Below are 21,317 nucleotides of genomic sequence, written 5' to 3' on the forward strand. Positions count from 1 at the left end.
CATTTCATTACATATGTTTTCTTTTTTTTAACATAAAAACTTTTTTCATACAAACTCAAACAATTTTTATACGTATACTCAATCTATGAGGACTAGATATATAGAGTATGTTCTACGTAATTATGTTTTTTTATATTTTTATTGATAAAAGCTTGCCAACGCTTGGCATACTTTTTTTACACAAAATGTTTATTTAATATGACAAGCAATTATAGGCAACCTTGAAGAGATCATACAAATATAAAAAAAAACTAAACAAAAACCGATTTTAATGTGTGAGTTCATGAAACCTTTATTGAAACCATGAAGACTTTAATTCCTTAATAATATAGTCTACCTTGACAACGCTATGTACAGCTTGGGCATACAGCAAAGCGACCTCTACCGGGTCATGTGGAAGTTCACGCCCACCTCGAAATAGACGTCTTTTAAACACGAACCGATTATCAGCTGATCCACCGCCAGGTCCCTGTTGCCTGATAAGTACGAATGAAATAGGTTTTATAATTAGGATTTTGTACTAAACTAAAAAATATAATATATAATATATTAGTTTGAGTGATATCGGAAACTTTGCAAAAAAATAACAGTTGTTAATTATAGAACTACATTTAAGACATTTACGAATTAAGGGAATTAAAAATATTGCCATCATTTCTCATTTAATCTGATAAAAGCCAAGAGGCTGATTGCAGATGGATAATAAGATAATTTTTTTAGATATTTACATTTTTGAATTCACATTAAAAAATTTATAATCCTAACTTAAAAGTGACAAACATTACATCTTTTTTAACCGACTTCAAAAGTAAAGTGTTACCAGTTGAACCGACTCATGTGTGTTATTGTGATAATCTTAGTCATAAGTAAAAGATCTTTTTTTAAGTCGGGTATATTCTAACAGTCGTAGCTCAATTAAAATTATTGTTTTTATGTACCGGTATTTACGATGTTTTTCCTTTTTAGTTCTATAAAGATCGCTAATGAATTCACTTACATTTCCCAAGCAGCAATGACGTCATACAGATACTGTGTGGCTCTAACGTGCTCTTCAGTACTAGCCCGTTGCTGGTATACGGCCCAACCGGCGCGGGCCTGCGGCGGCAATCCCAGCTTATCGGCCAGTCTAGCGGCGGCTGCTGCTGCCGTATCAGCAGGATGAACGTCGATGGCCTTAGTTCTGCCATCGAGGAAGAAGAATCGGCAGACTATTGTGCCGAGACGGCGCATTGCCTGGGAAATGGATTGTATATTAGCGAATGCAAGACAAAAATTATATATGATACATATATTGACTTAATATAGTTTAAAAAAAAAACATATTAAACTTTTTTTTTTAAAAGTAGGGTCACCATGAAATTCTTGATTAATGATAACAAATTGTTAGTTTAATAATATTGTAAATACATTAATATTGGTGTGTTTGACAAATTCAAAAAGGCAGTAAAGATGCATGTTAGAATGAACACAGTTGACTAAAATTGAGACCGCTAATGGCGACTTGTATCTCGCTCATATACATATTAATATTAAGCTTCTCATGTAAATTTTTTTTTGTAATGAGAAAACAGCTCTTTAAACATTAAATTAAATAAAGATTTGCATATAAGTAAAAACTTACGGTCAAACAGTTTAAAATAATAATCAGACATACAATTATTTTGTGTTTAAACCTACCTCTGTTGGAAGAATAGAAGTATAGAAGCGTACCCAAATTTTAAATATACTTACAGCAATTTCGACTGTGCTAGGCGGGAGTTGCCTCGGCGCTGCTCCTCTACAATTATCCAAACACCACTGCGCACAATGAGATGCGCGTGCGCTTGACGTCACAGATCCCACTGACGTCATAGATCCAGCTCCGGGCGAGCCCAACACGGGTTTCGCGCGCAAACGAAGCCAGGCGCAGTAGTATCGCGCTAGTCCACGACTTGGTTGCCAGGCAACCGCACACAAGCAAAGTATGAGCCATACGCGTTCAGCCCATTCCTCTACTGGACATTCGGTAATCTAGATAATAAAAATAGTAATTAATTTATATTTACATACATTGGTGTTTACGCTGTAATGAATTGATGGTTAGGATTTACAATTCAACACCTCGATTTTGAGGTCGGGGGAGGGTATACTTATCACTCCCAATCAATTTCAAGTACCAGAAACAGTTATTTCAATAAAAAAAAAACAAAACATACATATAATAACTAACATTAACCGGGCCCATCGTCCTCAAAGTCATCCACATAAGCGGGTCGTTTACCAAGCAAAATTCACCAAGTTTAAAAAAAATTCAAATAAAATCACGCACATTCACGAGAAAACAAAAAAAAAAAATTAGTTTAAATTACAACTCAAGCAGCATAAATTACTCCAAATCTCACGGAGGTTTTCGAAAACCTCTCATCAAGGCCTGTATAATCAAATTCAAGGTATTGAATTATAAACCCAACCCGAATTGAGTGCCGAAGTTAAAACGGAGCAATGCTACGTTTAAATTAAATTTCAAGACGTTTATGAAATATCTTTTATTAACATAACTTTCACACATTTAAAGAATAATATTAATTTATTTTTGGTATGTATTTTTAATACAATAATAATTTAAAATTATGTTTAAACAATTATAAGTTTACAATAATACATAACTTCAGTCCGTTAAAAAAGTGTTTTTCTTTATATCCGTCATCTGTTAAAAGTGCCATTATATTTAGTGAATTTCTAATTTCAACTAAATTGAATACATACAGGAAAGTAAATATAGTTACATACATACATACTTTCTGCGTGTTATAAAAACTCACCTGCCGAACACACTGCACTAGTATTTCGTCTCGGAGTTCTTCGCGTTCTAAGCCTTTGGAGATGATAGATTGAATTACTTGTGTTTCTTTCTCAGATGTAAGCTCACCTCTCATGTAACGGCAGAGATCCTAAAAATTTAAAAAATCATTAAATTTTGATATAGATTTGATTTGCCTCACTTTGGTTTATAATTTTTTCAGTAGCTTAGACATTTTACGATACTTATGTATCGTTTATTAGAATTTTATTATTTTCAGAGAGAAGTTTTCTGAACTATTAGGGTCTGTTTCACAATGTCCGGATAAGTTCCAAATAAGCTATTTATTACTTATTGGTAGGATAAACAGTATTTTTGCGTTTTACGACTGTCAGATAGCCCTATTCATCATGAAACGCGAAGTATCTTATTCGGAACTTTTATCTTTCGAATAATTTATGTGTTGCATAGCTATTTGTTACTTTATCCATACATTGTGAAACAGGCCCTTAACAAAATATGGTGTCGAAGTTTGGTTGAGCCTTTAAAGAAAAGTCAATTGTCAAAATTAAAATTGATAGGTGATACGTACTCTAAAAATGTTAACCGCAGCTGTCACACTATCTGGATCATGAAGTTGTATATGCGATGTTGGTATATTATTGCCTTTGTGGTATGTTATCATTTCCTCTTTGGTCAGCAGCTCCATTGACTTGCTTTTACGTGTTAATGTTGCCATTATTGTACCTAAAATCGTTTGAAATACATACATTATGTAAAACAGTGTTACGTACTATCATTACGATATATTTTATTCTTTTGAGTAAAAACCAAATTATTTCTATTCGTGTTTGGTTACATTTGTAAGATTCACTTAAGGCACGTTTGTGAATGGTTGAGATAAATTAAAGTCGTTTAAACTTCCTTCTAGCAAAAAATTATTTATTGATAAAAAGCTTGCCAACAGCACATTGTTTTTTGATTGATTTTGACATTATGGGACTCAAAGTTTGCGTTAAAACTCAACTAGAAATCGGCAGTATTACGAAAATGGCAATTCCTACGAATTTTACCTTCAGGTGATCGCGGATGGTCGTTGAAGTATAGTTTGGCAAATTCAGTCAAGTCAGTATCTGCGGGTGCATCAGTACTGACTGGTGCTTCCAGTTGATGTAACCTACGTTCCACTCGTTCTTTTCTACGAGCGCTTCTTTCGGTATTCTAAAATATAATGTTTGAAATTAATATTGTCTGTATTTTTTTTTATTTTTTTTATTCGAGGTGGAAATGCATTTGCGCATCCCCTGCCCTAGGAAGTTGCAGGGGTATGTGGGACTCGACCCACACCAAAATCTCTGCTATTCAGAGACTGGGTGAACAATACCCACTAAAACACCTCGACAAATACCTACAAAGCCGCGTTACAGAGGCTCCGGGGTCGCTATCGCATTCTACCGGGAAATATTGTCTGTATATAAAATAAGTAACTAGTTAGTTATAGTACATGGCGCCGTAAAGCAAAGTCTCTATGACATTTTTGACATGAAATATTTTTGTGTGTGTGTGTGTGTGTGTATTGTTGCATTTACATGTAATCGAAATTGTTACGGCCCATAACTTTACCACACAGTTCACTTCGTTGCTGCGTTAAGCGAAACAAAAATGTAAAGTAGTTTTAAAGTTTAAAGATAAAAATATTTAAAAAAAAGACCAGTTACGCACTCGTGAGCTCTCTGGCCTTAAACGTGTTCATGGGCGGTGGTTTTTACTAACGTCGCCGTTTGCTCCGTTACACAAAAAAGGCTGATTATTTTTTTTTCTTTTCTATTAAACGACTGAAATAGCCAACTGCGATTTAGTTTTCATCAAAGTTTAATTATATATGTATAACTTATATTTTATCAGTCTTAGATGACGGGCAATTAAGAAACAAAGTAAACAATTTATTTTACTCACACTAACATCGCCATTAGTCGTGGGAGGTGGACTTATACATTCCATTGCCGCAGAAGGTGTCTCCACTTGTTCCGGTGACGTCACGTTACTAGGTAATGGCGGTAATGGCGCTTCCGGTTCCATATCGGGCGTTTTGTTTGGTAAGCTGAATGAAATAATAGTCCATGCATAGTTTATATAGGTACAAAAGGAAAATAAATATATACTAAGCTATACGTTTAAGTGTTAGTAGATAAAAAATGAAAACTAACTGCTGATTGTAAATAATTTAAATATATATCGACTTACAGAACATTCACACACACAAACGCACACATACATATTTCACACAATACACGAATTTTTAACATATAAGTTTTTACAATTAACATACAAGTAATTTTTATTAAGAAAAATATTTAACAATTTAATTACGATATGGTATAAATTAAACAATTTTGAATGTTTTAAACGACTACTACCATGCTCTTGATAGTCACGTGATTATATCGTGTATAAAAATCGGTTGTCTATTATTGTCTATTATTATAGTCGGTTTACTGACGATAAGAAAATACTGATGGAATGGTTGAATTTTTTTTTATCTGTTTGATAGATATATTGTATGGATTATATAGAAGGAGGTAAATGGATTGAGCCTCTTTGGCGCTCGTTCCGCAGTCTCGCTTGTACTTCAATCCTTAAATGGAACGTTTCAGAGCGAGGTAACGCCGCATTTTGTGGGTGCAGCCGGCTCACGAGTTATAAGACTTTGTCACGTCAAAAATTGGTATTTTTTTTATTTCAGAAATATAATATCCTGTCCTATAAAGTCAGAAAGAACTTATCTGTAAGCCTATTGTTTATCTAAAGAACTTACCCATTATTTTCTGGCGGATAAATCGGTGGTGGTGGCGGTAATATGACGGGTTCCGTGTCATTCGGTCTCGGTATAACAGATTCGTATATAGGTTCTTTATCTTTGATAACAGCTAGCTTTCCGTTCGGAACGATGCCATTTGTCAGTTCTGGTGGTGTGGTATCTAAAAAAGTTACTTTTAAATTAATATTTCCGTCAAACTTTTCCATTTATATGTATAATAACATATGCTTCAAGAACATGCTAAAAACACAAAAAAACTTATGTACACGCGTTAGAAGTTATACTTCTTTGGCGTACCAAGATATCTTTCGTCTTATTCTACGTTTGTAGAAAAACTTCACTAACAATAGAAACAACTAAAGTGTTGACTAAAGCTAATTTCAGGGTGTAGGTTTTTAGAGACGGTGTGCGTGCTTATCCTAAAAATTTATTCTCATCATTTTTCTCTAGGGCGCCAAAATAAACATAACTTCAATAAAGTCAATCAAACTACTATACAATCGTTAAGGTTGTAAAATATTTTCAATAACATAAATTATTTGCAAAATGGTGGGATGGGGGGAGGCCACACGCAACAACAAGTTGACTAGAACTTTCTAAGTGAACTTGAACAACGATAAATTATATAATAACTTTATAAAACGAGAATATATATACTGTGTATACGAGCTGTAATAAAAACGTGCTGGTACATAAACAAATGTGAAGGAAGACAGCCACGTCTACCTTCACATTTGTTTGCTAGATGCAACAAGACGATCATTTTAAAGTTGTTGCAACCAGCAATAAATATGTAAAAAAAGTCATTTAGTGCTATTACAGATAAGGTAAAAATAATCACTAATTTCAGAAAAAATCTTTACCAAACGAACTCTAGAAAAAGTGCATGATACTAAAATGCTTCGATCAATCGACCTATACCTATCGCGTCTGTATACGCTAACACGTGTCTACAAATGCGGGTTTCATGCCAAACGAAAAACCGTGCATGCATATGCCACACCTTTGATAGGGGGCGGCGGCGGTGGTCCCGCCGGTTCTGGTAAAGAGCATTGTGGTGGTGACGGGAAGGCAGGAGAGCCTTCCACCAATGGCTCTGATACCGGAGGTGGTGGGAGAATGAGAGACGATGACATCGCATCGCCGTTCGGTATGCGACCTAACACAGTTTATAAAAAATCATTATCAAGATATATACGCTGTCCCTGCAATACGCCACTTTTTTCAGCAACTGTATTAAAAGATAATGTGTGTATTTCTGAAATAAATAAAAACCTCCTTACCGTTCATGGAAGTCGTCATATTCACAGGTGACCCATTGACAATACCATTAATAGAGACAGGTGTCGCCGGGTGTAGTATAGAGTGTAAGGCTAGTGAATTAGGGGGTGGTGGTGGCGGGGGAAGGGCTTCAGATGGTGCACCATCAGGCTTCCGTTGGTCTGGGTGTTTGGTTAGTTCACTCATCTCTTCTGCTAGGACGTGTTCCAACTGAAAATTATAATATGATTGTTTTAAACAACAAATAAATGAGCTACTTTTTCAAATGAAAAAATTACCAAAATTCATTTTTTAATGGTTTTATTCTTTATAATATATATGAATGTACGTGCAAAACGCACATAAAATCTTATTAAAACACTTTTTTCTACTACGTATACGTATAACGTTAACTGCGTGAAACTTTCTAAATTTGTTTTCATTTTTTTTTACAAATTTTTATTATTACTTTGTATGTTGTAATCACAACATTTTACTAATTTAGCTAATAATGTGATTATGTTGAAAATATAATATATTAATCTATAATAATACAATGCGCAACGTTACGTACGAACGTGACTCGCTAACGTACTAATATCTACAGATAAAAAAAATTATCACGGATAATAAATAGCTTTATAATTACCACCATATTTTATTTCTAAATTTTTCTTAATAAATTTCTTACCTCCTGATTCAAATCATCAGCCAGCCGTTCAATCGAGTCCCCAATCTCATTGATGGTGGGTTGATGAGCTGGTTGTCCATCTGGTGCGCCCCTTTGGGCAGGGACATCCGCCAAGAAATCGAAGAGATTGTCTAAATTAACGGATTCTGCACGAGTGGAACAGTTTATACCGCGCAGGTTCTCCGCCATACTTTCCAACTCAGCGCGCTCTTGGTCTGCTTTTTCTGCAAGGCTGGACGTGGAAAGAACAGAAGTAGAATAAATAAAATTTACTTATTTATTCTACCTTAAGTAAAAATTGTATCTTGTCTGAATAAAGGCACATATTTTATTATTTGTTTAATTGATAAGAGAGACGGCAGTTACATTATAACGAAACACATATTATAATTGTGCTGTTTATTTTAAAGGTGTATGTCGTAAAAGTATATTAAAATTTTTGAAATGAAACTCCTTTAGGTGCATGAGAGTATTTTTTTATGGATGAAACGCAATAATTATAATATATGCGTCACGAATATGTGCAGCGTTTTCGGCGAAAAAGGGAGAGTGCGATGGAAACCGATTGAGAGGGAGTGAGAAAGGGCGAACGTAGCATGATGCAAGTAGCCATGGAGCAAGAGTAGCGAGATTATTTATTTCTATTATCATTAGCATGTAAACTGTGTTAATATAGATATACAAATACATGACGAAGTCATATAGTGGTCATGATCATCTATTGGGGCTGTAACATTAGTAAAAATTAATTCTGAAATGTGTACTTTGTACGCACGCCCTTTTTTCATTAATTCTAATTTCCACTGCACTCACAAAGATTACATACAGATTGCACATACCTATTCCTCTCTTCCCTTAATTTGATCTCCTGATTGACTCTCTTCATTTCCCTCAAAGCAGCAGCCACTTCTCTCGCAAAGGCTCCTCTCAGATGCCTCTGCAGTGTAAGAGCAGCTCTTCGAAGTCGCAAAAAGACAGTTCTTTCGTACCAGCCTCGCCACGCGGCTTGAAGTACGATTGCCGCCTTCCGCCATTGAAGATATTGACGACGCGATATCGAACCTTTGAACCACTGCACAGAGTTGAAATTTGATTAACAAATGATAAAGAGCCCATAGCCACAAGTAGCAAGTAGAATTTGTAATAGGATTGTTATGTGTATGTATTAAAGTATATTTTATAATACAGATTAATTGTAATGCTATCTATAGTCTTGCTTTGATGGTCATGGCAAATCACTAGATATAAGAGTATTAATAGAAAAATAATATAAATTATGGAAGATTTTAAATTAAACATTTTTCTTAGTATGTTTAAAAGCTATTAAAGAAACTAGGATTGTGTATTGAAATCAAAGAGGTTCATTAAACTTCAATTGTAGATACAGGGGTCTTTGTAACTACAATTAAAGTTTAATGAACCGAGTACGTTATGCATCCTATACTCGATCGAGAATCTGTATTTCAATATGACAATCCCTTTGAAATCTGCTATTTGCGTGAACTGTATTAGTTCTTGAAGACTTGATTACTTATATTAAACGCATAGATTTAGTGTAATATTGAATATTAAATTTTACATCAAAATAAATTCTGAGTTGTAAAAGTAATATTTATTATTTTATTATAATTAAATTAATATATTTTATTTAATGTATTAAGAACATTATACCTTTTGAATGAGTAAAGCCGATGACTGTAGCAAGGCCGTCCTTTTAGCTTCAAGAGGTGCGTGTACTGAACTCCTCATGAATATTTTTGTATGACCAATTTGCCAATCGTCCTTTGGTGCATTTACGAGTGACATAATGTCTCTGAAATAATATCCATTTCTATTATAGACTCAATACTTTGATATAGATATGAATGTTTTTTTCAGACTTGCATAACCAAAGCATCGACAATACATACATACTAAAAACAAAATTAACTACTTGATAACAATTTCCTTAAATTAAATACAAAATTGAAAATAAACAAGGCATGATATTTGGTCTACAAACTTACGGCCGTTTTCTATATTCGATCTATAATCTAAATTATTTCCAATCCAGATTTTTGTAAATTTAGCTTGATAAATGTCAAATTCGATCTGATTTCAAAGCTATATTACAAAAACGATCCATCGATCGGTTATTGAAAGGTATTTTATGAATGATGTATTGTAATATATATATCTAGTAGTCAAATTGGATTCGGATTGATTATAGAAAGCGGCCGTTAGTGTTAGGTAGTGCGATAATAGGGACTTCTTATTCACGCCCGTGTTGTGGTCAAAAAAAATATTTATTTATTTTTTACATAAACACTTTTTGACATAAATTTAACTCACGTTATATCCGGTTCTAAGGGCCTCGGATGGGGTAGGAGACATCTGTACCGAGCTCGGAACAGCGGTGCTGGTAAGTGAACCGGATACCCGTCTCTTCTGATCCGTACTATCTCGTTCATGCCCAAATATCTGAGTTGTTCTAACACAAGTTTTTCATTGAATTTACCAGCCACTTTGTTCTCGTTTGGCTTTATACAACGGACGTACCTAGAAATAGTTTTTCATAATAGTATGTATAGGCATTTAAACATGGTTGTAACAATATCGTTTCAAATTTATAATGGTAGATGTATATAGTATTTCTATAATAGTTTAAATGTATATTAAAAAAATAAAAAGATAATTGAGAAGACATTTTGAGATTTTTTTTAAAAACCGGAGTTCGTGCGTTCAAACTCCGGCTGTAATACATTTTTAGGTGCGTTGTTTGTACTTGTCTATTAAAGATAATTGGTCTATTAAAGATATAAACTTTTTTTTTATAATTTGTATAATCGAGTTAATTTCCAAACTAAGTAATCATTATAACAGGTAACTTACCAAACATCAGTAACCTGTAACATGTCGACTAAAGACTGCAATTGCGCTCTAAACGTGTCGACAACAGTTGGTCGTCCTTTAGAAGTGCCTCGTTGTGTTGTACTTGTTGAACCGGGACTCGATAGAGAAACGTCCTGAAAAATATTTTAGCTTTCACTCCATGTATACTCTCCGTATACATCGCCCAATTTTTTTTGCATATATTCTTGATACATGAAATGCGTAGATAATTTATATAGTTGTTTCTTTGTTTAGTTCCAAATACGCCCACGGAGCGCTGCTTAAGTTTTCAATAAAAAAATCCAGTGTTAATTATTACTTATACTGTTAAATTTAAGTGGTTTGACAAAATTGATCAAAATTTTAGAATGAGAAAAATCGCAATTTACCTGTCCGGGCGGTGCTAAATCCTGTACATAATCCGCCAATTCTCGTACAAATGGATTAGCGGATCGACTGAGATGGTCTATGAACGCGTCTTGTTGGGTATCTCGATTCTTATCAACGAACCCGTGTACGCTGTACGTAACCGTGCCCGCGTAATGTTGTACGCCGAATTCCTCTTCCCATTTTCTACGCGATCCTTTCACGAACGTCTGATGTTCGCCGAATTCACTTTGGATGTTTGTTAGGTAAGCGCTATCGGAGCCCTGGAAATATTACATACATAATACGATCGCTAAGACGATCTCTTATCTAATTGTAAGTTCAAAAGAAAAAAAATAAATTTTATCGCATACATAAGATGCAAATTTAGGAATTTGCTTGGTAACAATTACCTTGGGCATATGGCATTGCTCGCTGAGCAGTTTGAGCAGACTTCTTGGTGGTTTCTCGAGCAACTCTAGACAGGCAGCATTGTCCGTGAATGGTATTTGGTTGTATATTATACCTTCCTGACGGTACTGTAATAGTGAGCAATATTTAATACAAGTTATATATACAAAATGCAAGTTACATATTTGTCATTGTTAGTGACTTTTTTGAATCGATATTTTTACGTCAGAATAATCATAACTAACAGTTTCAAACGACCTTTAAATCACCCTACTAATCTTTCATATCTAAGTACACCTTATACTTACAATTTCTTGCTCCAACGCGAACACATAATTGTTGAAGAACATATGCAGTTTCTCATTCGCATAGTTGATGCATAGCTGTTCAAGAGAATTAGATGCGAAGTTCTCAAAGCCGAAAATATCTAGAACTCCTAAAGCACGTCTCGCCTCTCTTCCAGGTGCAGAACAGCTGTTGACATGGCGGACGAGCCAGGCAAATGTTCGCGAGTATAAAGCACGGGCCATAGCGTGACGGTTTTCTCTTGCCTGTAATGGTTTAAACTAAATTGTTATTCTAAATTTCCTAATTATCATGTTTTACCTAAAGAGATTTCAATGAAGTATTGGGGACAGAGAGGCCCTTACGAACCCAAGATTAGAGTTTGTGTTGGTATATTTTTTTATATCTGTATGGATTTACCATTTTTAGTCGTGAAGCTTTTAGAAATATAAATTACCACTTCTATCTTTAATTTAACAAACAAATTTACATACACAGACATAGTAATATTATTATAATTAACAATGAATAAATATAAAATCAAACAAATTTTAAGTTATATTTTTTAAACTTCTAATATTAGTTACTACCCTTTTATAACGTATCAGGAATTATGAAAAAGTTTAAAAACGGCTTCAAGTATGCTAGCCACATATATTTTTTATTGGTTTAGTTTAATTTAGTTTTAAATAGTTTTTTTTAAATAAATCATAAAAAAAATTAAGCTTACATTTTTTTTAAACGTTAAGTTCAACCAAATTATTTTTTATAATTTATTTATTTAGATATGTAACATTATTTTTGATAGCGTAGTATATGTTTAATTAACAATTCACCTCGGGCAATCTAAACGGAATATCTGTGACATTTCCTCGCACGTTGATCTGTCTCTCCAATAGTACTCGTTGCGCAGTGGGCGGAGCCAATCCTAATAAATTAGCTACTGCATCTACGGCTTCAGCGTCTTCTGGGGCCAGTGTGGTACGTTCACCATCTATATCCTGGAAAATTTAATTGATTTACTTCCTAAGTTATCGAATCTTTGTCTACCTGTTAGGTAAGGCAAGCAAACAATTTTTGATATTTCACTTAAAATTAGGTATATATAAGGGTGCATCCACATTTGGGGAATATGCCGCGAATGTGCAGCTTGCGAACCGTCGGCAAGCTTCGCGCGTGCATTTCGCTCGCAAACTAAGTGCGGCGCGCTTTCGGCTCGCGTTGCCATTTTAGGATTTTTTATTAGGAATCTCGAAACTAACCATCTGTGAGTAGTAAATTTTGATATAATTCTGATGACAATTAAAAAAAAATTAGTGCGCGTAGATCTAGACGAGCCTTGGATGAGTTGCGCTAAAAAGGTGCACCAAACCATTGCCGTGACAGCACGCGCACAGCTTGCAAAGGGCTCGCTAGATGTGGAGGCACCCTTAGAACCATTACGAAAACTGTGTCAGTTATGATTGCCATCCACGAAGATGGGTCACAGCTTTGTGATCATTAAAAACTTTTCCTTGAGACCATTTTATTCCCTTTTTGATACATAAATTAATTTGATTTATCTAAAGTTTATGAAACAAAATTGGTAGAAAACTTTTGGGAAGACTCATTGTTTTATGTGTTTAAACCAAATTATTTTTATAATATTAGTGAAACCTTTGAAGAAAAATGAATTCTTAATAACTTCTTTACAATTTTTATTGTTTGTACCTGAAACTGTATATTTCCCAGCCATAACACCGCAGCCAATACTTTGAATAAGCCTTCGCACATGTGTGGAGGTACTTGGAGCACTGTTAGAGCCAGTTGTAATGCCTCCAACTTGCCCTGTTCCCCACCACGGCTTCTGGCTTCTTCATCTTCAGGTCGAAGGTACTTGAAGGTGACACCATCTCGGAGGCGAAGGATGTTCTTGAGTTCTGCATTATGCTGAAAATAAAATTTTAACGTATTAGTAAATTCTAGATCAATATCAAAACACTCGCTTCAATGTTGGATACGTTTTAAGTTAGATTTTTATATATGTACCTTAATGAGTGAAAAATTAAAGTTAAAAACATATATATTCTTTGCTAATAGAATATAGTATTATCATTATATTTCTGAGAATAGGACTATTATGACTCTTTACATTTTTGTTATGTACAAAACGCTTCTTGCAATCTTAAATTATATATTAACAATTGCATCTTTCAATATCATCTGTCAAATGCAAATAACGTACTCTTGCGCCCTCTACCAACTGATAGAAGACATGATAGTTGGTTTCTCTCGGCGCTGGGCCAGTGATCCTCGCTCGTTCGAGAAGAAAATCTCTTAATACTGCGCCTCTTATACCTCCACGATGGTCGAGTCGAACTTCAACAAACTTGCCGAAACGCGATGAATTATCATTTCGCACTGTCTTGGCGTTTCCTGTACGGATAAAGATGACAAATTTTTTTGATTATAATTGTAAATCGCCTTAAAAATAATTCAAGTCTTGTGGGAATCTTTTCATATTCATGTTACCATATCACCCGATAGCAACTGATTCGTTAAATTATTTTTAAATGGGAATTATCTAGGGACTAGGTCAATATCACTATTGCACTATTGGAGTCGTATCGGGGGATTTATAAAATTTTATAGACAGTTAATAAGTTGATAACTTAGATAATTTTTTTATAACAATTGTCAATATGTATATAGTGCGAGACGTAGAAGACTATATTGATAAGGAATGTGTATCCTATTCTAAATATAGATTTTTTCATACTATACATATATGTCTCAATGATAATAATTTAATGCCGAATATAAAGTAGTTAGCCATCTACTAAATTTGCACAGGCTTGTTTTAGTTATTAGTTTCTAAGAGTAAATACTGACCTAAATACACTTTCAGTAATAGTCCAGGAGCACGACTGAATTTCTTGTCTATCCAGAAACTTATGTAATTCTAAAATACTAGTTTAATACAACAAAGTCTCTAACATAAGTTGTCTATACATACCGAATGCTTCTAATACAGTGTTGGCTTCGAGGATCTGCTGTTCAGCCCACGAAGCCTGTCCACCAGCCGCGCAGAGGTACTGAAGAATTAGTTTGGTTGTCTCCGTTTTCCCGGCACCACTTTCTCCCGATATTACAACTGATTGATTTTTCTCGCCATTCTAAAATTCATAATTAATTTGAGACTTAAGACATAAACTTCCGACTAATACTCAAATAGCTAAAGCATATTCCACTCAGGTCACTGACAATAAATATGGCGAATCTTTTTAGTTTTTATACGTGTTTTCATTTATTTATATTTTATTACTATTAAATAATATATGTATATACTTGTTTAATAATATAGTAATAGTACCTACCCGATAATCGACTTAAAATAATACTTTAAGTAAATGACAAAAGCTTTGTGAAGTATGTATAGAGACAGCATATTACATTCGCATTTAGAATGAAATGGCAATGGCAATGTAACACGATTTAGGTGGGTCACGATTTAGCCGACATAAAAACGAGAGTTGCTATTTTGTTACCTGTAAGGAGCTGTACGCTGATTCGGCCAACGCGAAGACATGTGGAGAAAGAGCACCAAATGCTTTGCCACGGTAATTTTGCATATCTTCCTGTAATAAGACAGACATTCATTATAATACTAAAGATTTTTTTTCAAATTCAAACGATTTTTTCAAATATAAGTTGTTCATTAAAATGTTCTCTTTCGAAATACAACCGAATCAAAAGATTTTATTTCAGAGTACCGATGAACCTTATGGTACTTTTTTATATTAACATTAATGAGATATCCTAAGTTGAATGTCTGCAATATTTGGTACATACAAAAGCAACCTTCGGTCTCTCAAAATTGTTATAAGCAACAATGAGGTCAACAGAATAAACACAGATGTGACTCGAAACATCAACGGATGCGAAAAATTTAAACAAGTTGTTTTAGTCACCAGTGTCCTAACAATAGGAATAAAAAGCACAGTTTCACGCTTTCATAGAGCTTTGTCCACTTAGCAACAATAACCTTGGCGCGAACCATGGGTTTTTTGCACTTCTATCTCATTGTAGCATTCGTTTTAAGCTTTTGCTTGCAGTGCATTTTTGACACGTCAATAAACCTAAGGAAAATAATTTTTAGTTGAATATTTTGTTCCGTTGTTAATACATATTACCAATCTTATATACGTTAGGTAGGTATTTTATTTTGATTTATAGACACAAACGCTAATTAAAGTTGTAATATGTCTTCCGTGTAATTTCAAACAATTACCAGAGTTGGTAAATACTTGACAATGTTTCTTAGTTATCGAAGCAAAGATGATTCATACTTACGAAATTATAACATCCCAGCTCCTTGTACGGGTTGACTGCCACAAGTATTGAACCTGTATATGTCTGTACTAGTATTAAGGAAAATAAGAAGAAAATCGCAGGAAATTTTCAGGATAAGAATCTCGAGAAAACTAGGGCAAAAGGCTGCCGTTGACACACGGAGATGTTTTGTTTGGTCGTGTTACGTCTAGTTGAAATGTGGTATGAAAAGAAAGTTTCTTTTAATATACATGTTCACTGGTAAAACAGAACAAGAAAATTACAAGTATATTAGGTAATATGGATACGAAGATTTTGAGATTTTTAAGAACGCTACAGGACAGACAATCCTTTTGAATAAAGTAATTTATACCTATAATATTTATTTCTCATACTTTTTCACAGTTATATTACTGAGATATATAATGTGTGTAAAATATACCATATAAATTACCTATTACTATTCAAATAAATTTTCTTTTTAATGTTTTCTTAACGAAAAATTAGCTCAAAACATTACTTATTAAAACTCTATTTTTACTAAAAATACTCTATAAAAATCTGTATAGATTAAGATTAAAAATTTCAAAGGATACATATATAAGGTCGTGTTTATAACGCCGCTTGAGGTTCTCATTTATGGCGTCTTCTGTGATGAGCGGCATCATCGTCATGTCGGGCACGCCAGGCCCCTCATCCTTGTCTTGATCTTCCATGATGGCTGAAACCAAAACATAAGGTTAGATGGGATATTTTGTATGGGAGTATTATAGAAATTCATGTGCACCAAAGAAACTATAAAATAAAGAGTATTGAGTATTGGCCTAGTGGATTAAACCCCCTCCCTTATTCAAGGCGCAGGCGCAGTGCTCATTTCCATGTGGAGAAACACCACAACGAACTGGACCTACCATAGCTGAATGGATGAAGTTGGTGCCCACACGCCACTGCGACAAAGTTAAGCATCATCCCAACCCTATTGGTGAAAGGAAATCAATTACTACCCCTTCCCGACAAAATGGCCCGTAGGAGGTCCCAACACGTTCTAACGGATCCGGATGATCCAATTACCTTATATTAATTAATATATACAATATATTATTATTAAGAGACGGCCGTTTTACGATCGCCAAAACAGCCCGAGAAAAACTATAAAGGCCCTAATGGCCAAGAGCGAGATTTAAAAAAAAAACAATTATAAGGTATATATTAATTATACGCCCTGTATCAAAATAATATTTTTATTTTCTACCGAAATTCCACGTTTCTTAAGCGTCAAAGGCAGTGTTGCTCCGAGCAAATACTTGACCCGAAAGGACGATTGACGTAATTTAGACTTGAAAAAGTTTACCCTGTCTTTTTAATAAGATATAAGAATCTTCGAATATTTATATACATAACCCAATTTCGTTTATGAAATTAAATTGTGTTATGTCCTCCGTAAGCTACTTATGTTTATTACTAATACATTTTTTTTACTTTTTAACAATCTTTTCCAAATGTCGATGCTTCGGTGTAACGAGAAATTGTGACCAATTTGTGTTTCACCGTCATTAAAATGTGTCTATTCTTGTTAAAAATAAACAAATAAAATATTGATATTCTAGCGGCCTATCGGTCTATATGCAGTATTCTAATGGCGAAAGGTTTTTTTTGAATATCTAAGTAATGGAGTTATTTCATTACAAACATATGTATTTTACTCGAACAATCTTTCTTCTTCATGATACTAGTATAGATGTACCCCATGTACCGGCCAGACCTATATATATATATCATACTACTGGACCCAACAGTAATCCTGTAGACACGTCTTAAATACAAAGTATATTTTAATTGTAAATCTAAAATATTAATCGGTGTTAAGTAGATGTATGTATGATTAAGGTATATCTTAAATATGTTGCAACTACATATTCTTATGTATAATTTATAAGCACCAACATAAATATTTATGTACAGTTGGCTCTTGAATGAGTACAATATATGGCAATAGTAAATCTACAATAGCATTACACAAAAAAACAAACATTCTCAATAACATAAGTACGTCACAATTCCTCGGCGTTGACAATATAATAGTCCTTGAGGCAGGACGCTCCACTCTCAGTAAGTTATCGAACGGAAATGTCACTCGCCAACTTGCGGATAAATACGTCACTGCATTCGGCATCATAATATTGATACATCAAAACTATATGTATTTCAATTTTATTACTTGAACAATAACTAATACTTGTATCGTTAGTTAATCAAAATCAAGCATTGCAGTTTAATTTTTGATCTGAATCGATGGATTAGTTTCCCAAATTCCATCTGAAGTGTCACATTGATTTCAGTGTATTTAACTTTCGTCAAATTTAACGATTTAATTATTATGGACAATTATTTTGAATTTTATTTAATTATTTTAATAAATTGTACTATACTAATATCATTGTATTACTTTATGTCTAGTAATGTTATACCTTGAAACGCGCTAACAAAGTTATTCCGGCAGCTAAAGAACACAGGTCTAAGACTGGTCAAAGATTATCACTTTAGGGTGAAGGAACTGTTCCAACACCATCCTTTCTTCCTATTAGTTCGCCCTAAGTCTTGTCTCCGGCTCTCAGGCAAGACAAAAAAGTGGTAGCACACTATCCAGATTTAACATTTTATTTATAGGTGAAATTTATTGTGTTATTAAGATTACAAACGGCCTACTATCAAAGCAAATCAAAGGAAGCTTATTTTTAATACGTTATTGTGAAACCTCACACAAAGACACCATCAATCTACATTACGGTAAAAACTCGACAGCCATAAAAGAAAGACCATAATGAAACTAAGCATATTTCCTACATCCGCATATCATACGGCAGTATTTTTTCCTCGTCTAGCCAATAGTTAATAAACAACCTGTTTTGACATAATGATTCTTGGCACGCACTTGAGATTCCCTTTTAGGATAACGTACGAGACACAAATTGCATATACAGTTACTACTTACCTCTATATTAATATCTATGGAAAATACACTTTTAAGAAAACGTTTCCTTTTCTTCCAGCAATATGTGCAGAGTAGCGAAACCTTTTTCTAGTCTGTGGTAACGCAGCAGATAGGTACTGTCACTACTGTGTGTTTCAAAAAACATATCTATACTAATATTATAAAGAGGAAAGGTTTGATTTTTTGTTTGTTTGTTTGTATGAATTGAATAGGCTCCGAAACTACTTGGCAGATTTGAAAAATTCTTTCACTGTTGGAAAGCTACATCATTCCTGAGTGACATAGGCTATATTTCATTTTCAAAAAAAATAGGCATCCTTACTAAAATTACGATAACATTAACATTTGTTTATTATTTGATACAATTCTAACAGATGGCGCTGAGTTAAAGGTAGTTTAGTTTAGGTCCGTGTCGTGGTACCAACGTTTCACATAAGTTCTCCTACGGTTTCCCTTGATTAATTTACTACTATGTAATATAACAAAAACCTTAGCCACAGCAACGCTTGGCCGAGTCTGCTAGTTGTATGATAATTAACTATTAAAAATATATGCCTACAGGCGCGTTTACCAACAAATCATTTTCATGTACAGGGGTGGGAAATGGCGACTCCCCTAATCTTATTATGTTTGTCGTTTAAATTAATATTTGGTGGTTCAAATTTTGGACAATACTTGTCGTCATAATATAATAATTAAAAAAGTGCGTGCATACAAATAACATATGTATATCGGAAGTGAAACTTCGTTGCATAATTAATTATTACGAAGGTAAAAGTCCCAATAGACGATCATGTTTAAGATCCTCCATTTCTATACAATATATATTCACACTGTTTACATATGTGTGCTAATGATAATAATAATGTGCAAAGAAATACGCAAGGAGATAAAAAGTAACGACGCATTTCCGAGGAAAGCAAGAACTATTGTTAGAATTGTCAATGAGAATTTCCGTATAAGGCTATACATAATGTAAACAAATCAAAACCTAGGTTTAAAAATAGATAAACATTAAGAAATCAATCAGACATTTCAATTTAAAGAAAAGCGACAAAAAGTACGTTTATGCAGTTCCATAAATGCTTTCGAATGTTTTTTTTTATAGAACAGGGGGCAGGAGGCTCACCTGATGTTAAGTGATACCGCCGCCCATGGACACTCTCGATGCTAGAGGGCTCGAGTGCATTGCCGGCCTTTTAAGAATTTGTACGCTCTTTTCTTGAAGGACCCTAAATTGAATTGGTTCGGAAATACTTCGGTGGGCAGCTGGTTCCACAAAGTGGTGGTGCGAAAATTATTAATGTATTAATAATATTATAATTATTACTTTAAAAGTAACTAACAGACTCATTATTTACGCCGACATTATTTACGTACGTATTATATGTATATGTATATTATAGCAACACGTGTATAAAAAAACCCTATGTTCTGTGAAATCAAAAATGGATCAGTTATTTTCCGGCTTTTCGAGAAATTCTTAGTAATATAACTGTACTTGTAATGAACTTAATACTTAAATATTATCAAGCAAAATCTCATTTAACGGCCAAACTGATAACGACATTTTTGAAGAAACGAATGAGTGTAATTTAACACAGACTTAATAAGCTTATTTATATAGGTATAGCTTAATTAACTGAATGAACATAGTATTCAAATTTTAAATAAAAATTCCAAATCGCTCTACATATCAATTGGCACAACGATATTTTAATACAATTTAGTATTATTGTAAAAAACAGTAGGCTAGACGAAACGCCTACATTATTTTTCAAAGGTTATTAGGTTGGAGTACTTTAGAAAGATTTCGACGAAATTTAATATTGATAATTTGCTCTTGATCTCGCTGTTTACTTAACAATTTTGTCGAAATATAAGTTTGAGCAAATATTATATTTCATCATTATTGTAAATAAAGCTAAAATATTAATGTGTTCTTATATTAATATGTGTTCTAAGAAAGAGCGGCCTAATTGATAGCGTATTTGTACGTATTTTAAAAAGAATACTTGACAGAAAAGGACACAATGTGGTAATTGAAGCGTACGTTAACCGTTATTACGTGTAACAGGATTAAAATAAACGTGGCGCCATCTATTTAAGTCATATAATATAGATACAATTATTTCTTCTTTTATTATTTTACCCTAACGCAAGAACTATGAATATTTTTATGCATAATTTAGCAGATCTTACTTTATTAAAACAGGTTCTGTAAAACTACTATATTTTACACTTACGTAAAATAAGTGATCCTAATTTAAAATAGCCAACAGATTTGCACCTTAACGTTATACTTATAATGTATATCTAAACATAGTAATTTGCACTACAGGCTGGCCAGCATAGATACAGACTCGCGAGCCATCTAGCATCGAGTGTCCATGGGCGGCGGTATCACTTAACATCAGTTGAGCCTTCTGCCCCTTTGCCCCCTGTTCTATAAAAAAAAATAACAGGCTAAGTTTCATCATCGAACGTTAAAGCAGAATACGAAATACCATCTGTATCATCTCGTTCCTCAACC

The 21,317-nt window shown here is 33.8% G+C and overlaps 1 protein-coding gene across 2 annotated transcripts in view; it reads right to left on the reverse strand.

Moving 5' to 3' along the window:
• LOC110994298 (myosin-I heavy chain) overlaps window positions 1-21,317 on the reverse strand; it is a 75,096-nt gene that overhangs the window by 10,206 nt on the left and 43,573 nt on the right. The window contains exons 4-28 of one of the 2 annotated variants that reach the window (XM_022260849.2): window positions 16,389-16,513; window positions 15,814-15,876; window positions 15,009-15,098; window positions 14,477-14,636; window positions 13,706-13,896; window positions 13,192-13,410; window positions 12,318-12,482; window positions 11,505-11,747; window positions 11,199-11,324; window positions 10,809-11,069; window positions 10,420-10,553; window positions 9,880-10,086; window positions 9,220-9,361; window positions 8,388-8,620; window positions 7,549-7,780; window positions 6,881-7,088; window positions 6,601-6,756; window positions 5,595-5,757; window positions 4,736-4,880; window positions 3,853-4,000; window positions 3,372-3,526; window positions 2,802-2,930; window positions 1,732-2,010; window positions 998-1,233; window positions 338-476 (exon numbers count right to left, since the gene is read on the reverse strand). In XM_022260849.2, coding sequence (XP_022116541.2) covers window positions 338-476; window positions 998-1,233; window positions 1,732-2,010; window positions 2,802-2,930; window positions 3,372-3,526; window positions 3,853-4,000; window positions 4,736-4,880; window positions 5,595-5,757; window positions 6,601-6,756; window positions 6,881-7,088; window positions 7,549-7,780; window positions 8,388-8,620; window positions 9,220-9,361; window positions 9,880-10,086; window positions 10,420-10,553; window positions 10,809-11,069; window positions 11,199-11,324; window positions 11,505-11,747; window positions 12,318-12,482; window positions 13,192-13,410; window positions 13,706-13,896; window positions 14,477-14,636; window positions 15,009-15,098; window positions 15,814-15,876; window positions 16,389-16,508 — 4,344 coding nt within the window. In that variant the 5' untranslated portion in view covers window positions 16,509-16,513. The remainder of the gene's footprint in view (window positions 1-337; window positions 477-997; window positions 1,234-1,731; window positions 2,011-2,801; window positions 2,931-3,371; window positions 3,527-3,852; window positions 4,001-4,735; window positions 4,881-5,594; window positions 5,758-6,600; window positions 6,757-6,880; window positions 7,089-7,548; window positions 7,781-8,387; window positions 8,621-9,219; window positions 9,362-9,879; window positions 10,087-10,419; window positions 10,554-10,808; window positions 11,070-11,198; window positions 11,325-11,504; window positions 11,748-12,317; window positions 12,483-13,191; window positions 13,411-13,705; window positions 13,897-14,476; window positions 14,637-15,008; window positions 15,099-15,813; window positions 15,877-16,388; window positions 16,514-21,317) is intronic. The other variant, XM_045630027.1, reaches the window with a different exon arrangement.

The sequence above is a fragment of the Pieris rapae genome, chromosome 11 (assembly GCF_905147795.1).
Source record: "Pieris rapae chromosome 11, ilPieRapa1.1, whole genome shotgun sequence".
NCBI classification, from domain to species: Eukaryota; Metazoa; Arthropoda; class Insecta; order Lepidoptera; family Pieridae; genus Pieris; species Pieris rapae.